General features: G+C 39.2%; 1 protein-coding gene across 3 annotated transcripts in view; it reads left to right on the top strand.

The window, feature by feature from the left end:
* Positions 1 to 5,539, top strand: part of LOC119583763 — a 111,694-nt gene extending 106,155 nt beyond the window's left edge. For all 3 annotated transcript variants that reach the window (XM_037932426.1, XM_037932427.1, XM_037932428.1), the window contains exon 3: positions 1,569 to 5,539. In XM_037932426.1, the coding sequence (XP_037788354.1) occupies positions 1,569 to 1,728 (160 nt within the window). In that variant the 3' untranslated portion in view covers positions 1,729 to 5,539. The remainder of the gene's footprint in view (positions 1 to 1,568) is intronic.
* The last annotated feature ends 6,961 nt before the right edge of the window (positions 5,540 to 12,500 follow it).

Genomic DNA, 12,500 nt, shown 5'->3' with positions numbered 1-12,500 from the left:
AAAGTGAAAATTGTATATCTTAAAAACGTAAATCCCTTCCGACATTTTGTGCAGAGGAAGAGGACACTATGTCGCCGGTATGATTATGTGTGTGTGTTTGCGTGCGTGTGTGTGTGTGTGTTTGCGTGCGTGTGTGTGTGTATCTGTGTGTGTATATCTCTGTGTGTGTGTATATCTGCGTGTGTGTGTATATCTGTGTGCGTGTGTGTATATCTGTGTGCGTGTGTGTATATATGTGTGCGTGTGTGTATATCTGTGTGTGTGTATATGTGTGTGTGTGTGTGTTTGTTTGTGTGTGTGTGTGTGTTTGTGTGTGTTTGTGTGTGTGTGTTTGTGTGTGTGTGCACATGTGTTTGAGTGCGTGCGTGTGCACGCATGTGTTTGAGTGCGTGCGTGTGCACGCATGTGTTTGAGTGCGTGCGTGTGCACGCATGTGTGTGTTTATATTTGCGTGCTTATGTGTGTGTTTGCGTGCGTGCGTTTGGATGCGGTTGTGTGTAAGAGACCTTAGTTGTGTGTCTTTATGCCTGAACATGCGACAGTCAAGCTAGGAATTTTCATTTTATGACTACTATCATACAAGGTGCAAACCTCATCAAACCCTTAATTTGATCTTCACCGCAGTTAAACTCCTGCCACTCAAATATTCCACTGACCTCTCTACCTGTTCAATTATTAATCAGCTCACTCACCACAAACATCATATTCATTGTTCAAGGTGAATTGTTAATGCCCAGGTGGCCGGGGATCTGACGTCATAGGCCTTTGTAAAACCTGCCTTCCAAGTCATCCAGTTTGTTTGTTATCGAAGGCATTATCATCCACTCTCGCCGGAGAAAATCGCGGATCTCGTATATTTACCTACAGGTGAAATATGGGCCCACAAGACAAACAGTAACGTCTATTCGTTGAGCCTCTCTTTTTTTCTCTCTACTAAGCAAAGCGAAAATCCGGTAGGTCAGTGCTTTAACAAGATTCTGTTCCTCAGTTCCCAAGGGAGAGAGAGATTCCAAAAGAATACTTGGGAGTGGGAGGGAGGGGAGGGGGGGTCAGGTGGATAGCTGTGCTAAGGGGGGTGGGGTGGGTAGGATAACCTCTGCACGTGCTTTTCGCCGGCTCTGCACAGCATCCTACGCTGGGCGTTACTATGTAATACAGTCTGCGAGGGTTGCAACGGGATTTTTACTACGTGGGAGTGGGTGTGGCAAAAATTGTTACAACTTGCGTTGTGTTACACCCGTTGCTTTTTGTGGTTCACGTTGTCACCTAGAAGGATCGTAAACATGTGTGTAGGCTTATGTTTTTTTTTTTTTTTTTTTGCACGTGTAATTTGTCTACGTATTAGTACATGTATATGTCCATGTACGTGCGCGCGCGCGCACACACACACACACACACACACACACACACACACACACACACACACACACACACACACACACACACACACACACTCTCTCTCTCTCTCACGCACGCGCGCACGCGATCGTTATTATCTTATACTTGTGCATTTTTTCTGTTTACATCATGATGAAGGCGCGGCCACTAACCACCTCCTTTGCCCGCAGGGACGACGATACCAAGCCGGTGGACGAGCTCTCTGCGTACCAGAAGGCAGCGAGGGTCGGCAGCCGGACGGAGGAAGACTGCCAGTACGAGTACCCATGTCTCGTCCAGCCCTTGGAGTTACTCCTCTACGTCTACGATTATTGGTACGGCGAGGAGTAGAGGCCGCTGCCGCCGCTACCTGCTCCTGACTGTTAGTTCCTACAAGCAAAGAGGCCACTGGAGACCGCTCGCTTTTCCTTTCAAGATGGTTAGAGCACGCCGGCTTGAGAGAACAGCGGGCGTCCGACCACACAGACAGACGGGAACGAAAACGAGGACGAACAGAGTGGAGACAATGATGACTTTTTTGTGGAAAACAGGAAAAATAAAAGACTAAATAAACTCGTAACCCCCCAAAAAATATTTTTTAAAGAAACAACTAATCAAAACAAACTTTAAGAGAATGGGGATGACGTGATGGATGGAACTGAAGAGATCGATCGTGACTTATGACTTTATTTCCATGATGAAAAAGACTTACTCTAGACATGAGTTATATAGGAACGTGACTTTGTTGACGTACCGATATGCAGAAAATCAAACCTTCACAGTGGGTGACCGTAACCCACGTTCTCAAGGTTCCAAAGACTGTTACAACCTTGCCTTTGTGAAATGATACAGACAAAAGTAGATGACAAAAACAAAAATACTAATAACATGTGACAAAATATGATTAAAGAAAATAATTAAAAAAACAGACCTTAGTACAAGCTCAGATTCACCTGAAGAGTTTCGAACCCCCGTGTTTATTCAACCGAGACAAAAGCTATGGGGAGAGGACTTTGTGGCTCAGTATCTCGCCACATTAGCACTATCTGGACTTGTTTACAATGTGCTCTACAATGTCAGTGAATCCTTCATGAGACAATCAAGAAAAAAAGGTCAAACAAGTAAATAAATGGTGTAAACTCGGATGTACTTCTCTGCATGAAGTCTAGTCCGAGGCATAACAACCGTGTTCACAAACAGAACGTGGCATAGTGTAGCTGTACTAGTGGAAAAATAATTATCATAGAATAACGAGAGAAGCTGAGAGTTCACTTCTTTGTAACTTTGAAGTTTAAAAAGAAAAGAAAAGAAAAAGAAAGTTAGTGAAGCCTCACGAAGCCTCAAAGTGGCAAAGAATACGTTCTCTTGGAAGCCTTTCACCGGCAGAGGATAGCCGATTGACTTGCTCCAAAGCCAGTGGCATTAGAATCTATGAATCCAATGACAAGTTTTATCAGATATGCCGAGTTTTCATATGGTAACATTTTTTTAGGTGTAAACTGCTTCTTGAACGTAGTTAAATGTGTATAGATTTTCTTTCTGTTCTCTTTTCTTTCCAAATTATCTCTTTATTGGACATTTTAAGCATTGTCCTAAAAGGAAATTAGATAAGGTATTCTTGTAAGTGGCCCAGGTGCTATTCGTATACAGTTTAAAGAATTCCAATGCTAAACAACCAAGTCACTACTAACTGCAATCTGCAACTCTGAGGTTTTAAGCTTTCGACATCAATTATGATCTATCCCCCCCCCCTACAGAAAAATCTCTTGGAATTCCTAAACCCCCAAAATACATATTTAGAACAATCTATCCCCTAAAGATACTTTTGGAATCAACTTAACGTTCCCAAATACCTAAGGAATCGATCTATCCTCCCCCAAAATACTCTTAGAATCGATCCATTCACCCTAAAAATACCATTAAAATATATATAATCTCCCCCAAATACCATTCAAATACATCTTTTCTCCCCAAAATACCATTAAAATAGATCTATCCCCCCAAAACATTAAAAATAAAATAAAAAATAATTCTAGGAATCGATCTAACTCCCCCAAACACTCTTGGAATCGTCGAGTTATTTCAGTCAACTGATTTAGTGTTACCAGATCATTCATAGACCATTTATTTGCATAGAACTGAAGGTCAGCATAGAAAAAAAACTCTTTTATTTAATAGAAATAAAAATTATGCAAGGTTTTTAATAAGAACATCTGCCTTCATCCTTTCACAAAACATCAGTGTCAAGTTTGCAACTTAGCATCACCTGCATACATTCTCAGCATCTGCTTTAGTCCTTAAGTGGTAAGTCAGGGCATATTTTATAGTGATAAGACATTATTATGTATACTTAGGTTTGTGTACACTCGGGTATGTGAACAAATAGACCCTCTGAGCCTATATTGGAATGCCCTAAAAGTTGACGTCAAAATAGTTTTTTTTTCACTACGTTTTCTTTGTATCTTTCTGCCAAACCCGATTTCACTGGCAAAATCGTCGAGAGTAATGTCACGGAAAGTATGAGAATTGTCTCACCTGGCTCATATTTCCCATTTGTGCTACATATCCTTGTTTCTCTTACTTGTTACGTTTGGTCTTCGTTGATCCGTTTCCTCTTTTGTTATTTTTCTTTCCTCCTTCCTCCTTTTCACGCTCTCTCACACTCTCTTTGTCCGTTTCTCTATCTCCTTCTCTCAAGAATATGATATTTCCTCTCTTGCAATCTTTCCTTCCCTCCCCTTTTCACCCTCTCTCCCCCTCTCACGCTCTCTTTGTCTGTATCTCTCTCTCTATCTTTCTAGAATATGATCAACTATGCTCAAGCTAACAATCCGCGGCCAGTCTGAAATTTATAATATATATATATATATCCTGTATAATAATTCTGCTCCACACACATCCTCTTCCACATTCTTAAGTTCCAGATATATCTCATTAAGTATTTATTATTATCACTGATCATTCTTCCTCTTCGAGTTCAATTTCCCTTCGCATGATCCTTTTTTTCTCATGTCAGAGTCGGGCTGGACTGACCTTTATCAGAATTACAAAAATAGTATGATAATTATTGTTATTCTCATAATCATCTGTTTTGACAAGCATTGATAGTATTACAATTCGCAAGAAACCTGTTGCGAAAATGTATTCTGTTGTAATAGATGCATCCAAAGATGGTTTATATACAGATATTTTAACTAGTTACAGATGAAAACCCTCTTTCATGATAAGATTACCAAATCAACATTCAATGGACAAAAACGAAAAAAAAAAAAATATATATATATAATCACAGCCTTGCAATTATGTTGGTATGTTATCTATCAGGATGCCATAAATATCTATCGACCACGCACACTAATATAAAAGCATAATTACACAAATCTTTTAAGAACACAATAAAAAAAGATTCTCCTCAGATTTTCATAAATTCATGAGAATATGGTTTATGACTGGGCTTTTCATTAAGATAAAAAAACAAACAAACTTTTAAGTCCTTTTTTAAAATCACTATTCAAACTTGCGTGTCTTTTATTAATCTATACAAAGAAAATGAATATTTAGGCCTCTTAACTACTTTGCCTCTTACTAAAAAAAATATATATACATAATAAAATTTAATAAAAGACAAAAGACACCTTAGTTATCCAAAGTGCAAAAGGTCGGTAGATGATTTTAGCCAAATTTTGTGTATGTTGGTGAAGAATAACCTAGTGTATTATCATTGGGCATTTGTAATCTTCTTATTTATTTATTTTCTTTTTCTCCACAAGTCGTGGTTTCTCTTAACCTAGATGCGTCCATTGTTTCAATTATAGCATAACTTGAATCTCTACTTTTAGAAAAAAAATAACAATAAGTCCGTGGGCATTTAGCAATCTTTCCTACAAATATTTGGAAGTTTCAGTAAAATTTCAAAATGGCGACGGGATTACAGTGGCCATTTATAATCAAACAAACTGCATCGATGCTGTGACTGGTTAACTTATTATGGTTCCCGGAGAGTGTGGTATCTTCCGGTTCTGTTTAAAAAATGCAATGGTATCCAGATCACGCTTGTTGATGTGTGCGTGTGGAAGAAGAAAAAAACAAAACAATTTTTTTTTACATAATTTCAATTACACTGGGATGTTTCTAGAGTAAAACAAATAAAATGAGAAACTTAGAACGTGTTTTTTTTTTCATTATTATCCCTTACATATGAGAAAATGGTAGCCCTTAATATATAGGTAGTATTCATAAAAAATGTCACTTGTTTTCTTATGCAAGCATGCACTGTGCAACAATTTCCACACACGAATTTCCCAAACGATATGTTAGAATCCTAGAAAAGACAAATTTCAATTTTCAGAGCTTCAAAACACATCCACCTTTCAGAAAATATATCCCAAGCATCACTTCCTCTTAAGCAATGATTCACAAACGAAGTAGCGAAGCATGTCTGTGAAGTACGGACGACGAGGAACACTATCCACGACCATTAGGATTAGCCAAAAAGAGAAAGAACAGAACATGGTCGACATCAATACAACTTGGGTATGAATGCTACTCCTGATGTATTAGGGAAGAGATGGTGTACCGTTATGGAAACAAGGGAACGAATTTTAACGATATTTCTCAGAACAGAGCAACTTTAGATAGAATTTAGATGGAACTAATCCTATCATTTTAGACAGCAAAACTTTATGAAGAACAATGGAACAAAACTTAATATTTCATACAACAAAACTACTAAGAAGTCGATGGAACAAATTTTAACATGTCATAAAACTAAATACTGAAATATTGCATGATGAAACAGATTCTAGGATCATTTCCGACAAGAAAATGACTCAAATCTTTTAATCCTGCTGTGTTCACTTTGCTTAAATTCCCGAATTCCAAACGATACGAAGGAGAATTGCCGTTGCATTACCCTTCCTGGGTCATGGAACGAAAAACTCTAGTGAACGAAATGCTTAACCGAACTTCATATAACCCTATGTCACTCTCGCAGGTCGTGTGACTTGCTGGTCTTTTCCGCTTTTTATAGCACAGATTTCTTAAATGTTTATCCATCTTCCACAATTTTTAGATCTAAACGTTCATGTTCTCCCTCCCCCCCCTAAAAAAAAGGTCAATTACAGCAAATTTAATAACAATATTGTATTTAATAATAATGATTATAAAAACAGCCTTAGCCAAATTTTACTGTATTATATACCAGTAAACAAAGAAAGTTCGTATAACTATTGAAAAAAATAATATAAAGGATGAGTTTATCATCAAATAGAAGATCAATCTGGCGAAACTAGTTTCATAAATAATGATTCTATAATTTCGGCTTCAAAAGTGCTCCTCAGGAAATGAATTTTCCCTTATACGTCCATACAAAATTAGCTGTATATATTATGCAGACTTACAAACGACAGAGTTAACTAAATAGTAAGAAAAAAAACCCTTCATACTGAGAGGATTTTTATCGTCAATTACCTTGGGATATTATACAAACATACATCACAGCAAGGAAGGAATAAACAGAGCAAAATACAACACATGATGATAAACACCCATGACTTAACCAGGTGTGAGTGGGATGATGGCTAAACAAATGAACAATGTACAATATTGAACTCGTTTTAAGGGACGAGACAAGAGGCATGAACAAAATGATACAAAACACATTCAATATATCAGAATTATAAAAAAGAAAAAAAAAATACTGGAGAAAGAGGTTATTTACTATGTGATAATGACAACAAGAATAACATTAACAATAACAACATCGGTAATGTTATATGGAATTAATAGGAAACCGAAAAAAAGAAAAATACCTAAAGAAGATTACACAAAGCACAAAGAAAACCATACATTATGAAATTCCCTGAATACGAGGAAAAAATATAAAATGGCAAAATACGATAGTTCTACCTATCGACTCAAATTTAGAAAACGAGGATGATGACTGCTCAGCCTGGTCGGTCATAAATAAAGTTATAATAAAGACAAAATATTCAAAAATCAGTTACGGTTGTGTTATGCATTTTTTTTCCATGTTGCCCCCGACCGGTACGTACGTACGTATGCGCGCGCGCGTTCGTGTGTGTGTGTGTGTGTGTGTGTGTGTGTGTGTGTGTGTGTGTGTGTGTGTGTGTGTGTGTGTTTGTGTGTGTGTGTTTGTGTGTGTGTGTGTGTGTGTATCTATAGTAACCGTTATATTTATGGACACAGCATGCACTCTCACACGCACACGCACACTCGTACTCACATACCTTTTCATACATAAACTCTCTCTCTCTCTCTCTCTCTCCCTCCCTCTCCCTCCCTCTCCTTCTCTCTCCCTCCTTCTCCCTCTCTCTCCCTCCTTCTCCCTCTCTCTCCCTCCTTCTCCTCTCTCTCCCTCCTTTCCCTCTCCCTCCCTCCTTCTCTCCCTCTCTCCCTTCTCTCTCCGTCTCTCTCCTTCTCTCTCCCTCCCTCTCTTCTCTCTCCCTCCCTCTCCCTCCCTCCCCTTCTCTCTCCCTCCCTCTCCTTCTCTCTCCCCCCCTCTCTTTCTCTCTCTCTCTCTCTCTCTCTCTCTCTCTCTCTCTCTCTCTCTCTCTCTCTCTCTCTCTCTCTCTCTCTCTCCCTCTCCCTCTCACTCACACACATCTCACGAGCGACACAGAGAAGAGTCACAAACAGGAGAGCACAGCATAAAAAGTGCTAAGCCCTAAATCACTGGATTTGGAAGGCGCAAAGACATACCCATTACGAGGTAGATTTGGCAGCTGGGACAGGAGGGGGGGGGGGCAGCATGATTAAGGTAAATACAGCGAGAGAGAGTGAGTGAGAGAGAGAGGGAGAGAGAGAGAGAGAGAGAGAGAGAGGAGAGAGAGAGAGAGAGAGAGAGAGAGAGAGAGAGAGGGAGAGGGAGAGGGAGAGGGAGAGGGAGAGAGAGAGAGAGAGAGAGAGAGGAGAGAGAGAGAGAGAGAGAGAGAGAGAGAGGGAGAGGGAGAGGGAGAGGGAGAGGGAGAGGGAGAGGGAGAGGGAGAGGGAGAGGGAGAGGGAGAGGGAGAGAGAGAGAGATAGTTTAAGTATGAGAGGGTATGTGAGTACGAGTGTGCGTGTGCGTGTGAGAGTGCATGCTGTGTCCATAAATATAAAGGTTACTATAGACACAGACACATACACAGACACACACAGACACAGACACAGACACAGACACAGACACAGACACACACACACACACACACAAACAAAATACATGTACGTGCATAAATACATGCGCACCAAAGCTAAATAAATATATAGATAAATTATTTTAGTCAGTCCTATTGTCTTTTTTTCAAATCATTTCAGAAAACGTAATAGTGGAGGGTAATCAGCTATTCAATGGGGGACTAAAGCGAGGAAACTGTACGCACGCATACGCATACGCACACGCACTCGCACACGCACACGCACGCATACACACAAACACGCACACGCACACGCACACGCACAAACCTATACAACTTCCATATACAATTGTGCTGTTAAATCTGCTTTTTGCCTGATTGACGCAACTGCATTAAATCATGTTTGGACAAAAGTAACTTTTTTATATGAAAAGGCGTTTCGAAAATTTCCTGATGACCATGTCAAACTTATACACAAGGCTTTATCAATGCTTCCTCAAATAGCAACGTATTTTATTGATCGATTGCATGAACAAATAATAATACAAAGGAAAACAAACCAGAGCAAAAAAAAAATAATAATAAAAAAAATAAATAAATAGATAAAAATAAATAAATAAATAAATAAATAAATAAATAAAATAAAATAAAATGCGTTATTGTCACGTGTCGCGTTATAGTTGTGGAAAATGCAGTCTACGCGGATATTATTCTAAAAAACAACAACAACCTTCAAACACATTTTAGTAACAAGTTTGCAAACCTCAGTGATGATTATCGTCAAATATGGCAACAGTTCAATAATTGTCCTTGTCTTAAAAGGCAAGATGGAATTTATTGACCTTTGCCCGAGCCCAAAATACTTAGGAGGCCGTGACGGTTTTCATCCATGAAACTTATTGCATGTCACACAACTACAAAAAAACTTTAGCACGATCATTCAACTGTGGTCGTTTGCAATAGCAATGTAGGTAATCATTTTTATTAATACTGTATTGTCCTATTAGAAGTAAGGGCTTTTATTGTATGAATTTGCATATTACTTGAAAATTACTTCTAGCAATAAATATGTAGATTTTGCTGGTTCTCGTTATACGTAAGGTAATTGTACAAACCTTATATCGTCGCGCCTCCGTTATTTCGCTTCATTATAATTAGTCGACCTCGGCGTAGTAGTATTTCCAAGGGCAGATGTATTTCGCGATTTGTAACACTCGATATAATATTTTTTCACACACGTACACACTTTTTCCACAACGACCAGACACACACTGAACTTTTTTTTTTTTTTTTTTTTTTGGGGGGGGGAGGGCAGGGCTTTCCTAAATAAAGAGTTCTGATTGGTCAGAGAGGACTGACGTCATTTTCTGAACTTTTCATTGGCTAGCCTGTATGCTTGTTTGCGAAGTGTAATCCGCTAATTCACCAACAAGTGTCCATTTTACAAAGTACATACTTCATATTTTTCTTCATACCATAAATATATTGTATCGTGCCTTCATATGCAGTGTGCTGTGAATTGCGCGTAATTATTAAATCGTGTTCTGATATCAATACTTATTGTGTAAACGGATATAAATTATATAGGTTTCCAATATTTTGCTATCTGGGAAATCCAGTAAAATTATATTATATGTTACCGGCGATTTTGTGCCGCCTCAAGGAAATTTACATGAAGAGGGGTATCAGATGATTTTATAAACAGATAACGGGATATATATTGATTTATATAGCCCCCCCCCCCCCGCATACTAGGACGTTTGATATATTCATTTCTGAATTATTAATTACTAGGTGCTCGTAACCATGATGTTTTAAACTGCGGTAGGTAGCCCACCCATTACTTCAAATAGTTGTTCCTGGTAGAAGATATTGTTTTATTAGGGGTATGAGCGTGTCTGCACTTCTTATTACTGTTTATCAACGGCACCACGAACTTCTTTTTAGAATCGCGCTCAATACCCCCAAAGACCCACACTTGACTAAGCTGACTCCCTCTGTTTTAGTTCCGGCGCACGAGCAGCGTTTCGTCGATCTCAACGATAACACCGGCACCTCCTATAGAATTTTGATTTTGTAACCAATTTTGGGTTACTTCGGAACAAAGACTCCTCGAATCTGCGCTACTGGTTTTTGATATGCCAATGCATTTACTTACAATTCCGTGATCCCCATGCTTTTAAAGCCAATGATTAACAAACAAAATTACTTTAAATGGTTTCAAATGTGTCCCTTGCAGGAACGTGTTGTGTAATCGCTGGTCGAGCAAACGTCTTAGCAATTTTTTTTCCATCGGCCACAATACCACACGTGTCGATCTTGACGACATTTGCAAGGTAAATTGCAATGTGGGCAACTCACCGACCTGGGCAAAACACCGTGTGCTCTAAGAAATGACATGGCTTCCTTTTTCCAAAACAATCTGCAATTATTTGGTAATAGTGCGGATTGCACCCATCGCACCTTGCCTCCATTTTGGTATAGAGTTACTACAGTGGCTTTACTTCCCCACTATACATACCTATCACACACACACACGGTGCCGTGTGCTTAGTTGAACATATTCCATGTAATACTATTGGCAATCGTGACATTTTCACCCGCATGCGCTGTACCATTTATCTACGCACGGAAATAAGATATTACAATGATAATAACAAAATAAAACGGCATCATTGTTTTGTTTACAAAAAGTAGGAAAGGATATTGGATGAAGATTTTTAAAATATTGAGTAATGACAGAAGTGCATAGAATATAAGTTTCTTATATTTATTTGCTCTATCGGTTTGCATATATTTTCTATATAAAAGATGGCTGTATGAAACTTGACCCTTACCATATATTATATATACATACCTACAAAAAATGTGTGTGTGTGTGTGTGTGTGTGTGTGTGTGTGTGTGTGTGTGTGCGTGTGTGTGTGTGCGTGTGTGTGTGTGTGTGTGTGTGTGTGTGAATAAACAAATATATATATATATATATATATATATATATATATATATATATATATATATATATATATATAACGGTAGAAGCTAACTAGAGGTACACCAGGCAAAGGATGTAGAACACTAATTCCCTAAACAAATGGTGCTCAAATTTCTTTCTTTAACCTATCTACAGACACTTGGATCCTAAAGCCTAGTCCAAGCCAAGATACATTGTATCGACACAGTGAGGCAACAATGTATCAATAATGTACCAATACAGTTACTCGGCAGCATTCCAAATTTGTTGCTGCACAGTTTAGCAACTGTTGCGACTTTATTCAGCGACTGTTGTGAGACACACGAGAAACACTGGAACCATTATGTATCAGCACTGATTCGCGACTTGCTGAACAGTGTTGTATATCAGGACCAAGCTGTAATTTATGAGCGAGAGACCACCGCAAGCCACCAGACTATGAGCGACACGAGAGGTTGGGAGCACCGCTGTCACCAGATGTGAGCGAGATGAGAGATGGACTTGGGCGGGTCAGTTGAAAGGGATCTTAGCTTGCTGGTTTACTGTTGAAGGTAGATGTGAGAGCTCACAAAGATACCCCCGTGTCCCCAGGGTCGAAGTGGTGGGCCTGGACCCTGTGTGGCTTGGCCTGTCTGTCGTGTCTCTGCCGTGTCCTCTCTCCTGCCTTACGAACGGGTCCTTTTCTGCGGCGGTTCCCTTCGAGGGCGGGTGTTTACTACCGGGCGGTATCTGCATCCTGCACAAGGAAAAGGGCAGCTGCTTAGACGGAGGTGTTAAGTATACCATCTAGTCTTGCTACGTATTGTTGACACAATTAACGCTCTACAATCTAGGGGTAGAACCTAATACCTTGATCAGTCCAAGCGTGTTTTCTGTTATCCAAAATTTTAACCTGGAAAAAGTGTACTACCAGCATAAAGTAACAAAATAAACAACAATCTTGGAAGGAAACAAAAATCACGAAACTACAGTGACAAACATAGCTTATTGTTGTCAGAAAAAATAGCCTCTCGCGCAGCTC

Source organism: Penaeus monodon, chromosome 17 (assembly GCF_015228065.2).
Source record: "Penaeus monodon isolate SGIC_2016 chromosome 17, NSTDA_Pmon_1, whole genome shotgun sequence".
Lineage (NCBI taxonomy): Eukaryota > Metazoa > Arthropoda > Malacostraca > Decapoda > Penaeidae > Penaeus > Penaeus monodon.
The sequence above is the reverse complement of the archived record's forward strand: the minus strand, read 5'-3'. Positions and strand labels throughout refer to the sequence as shown.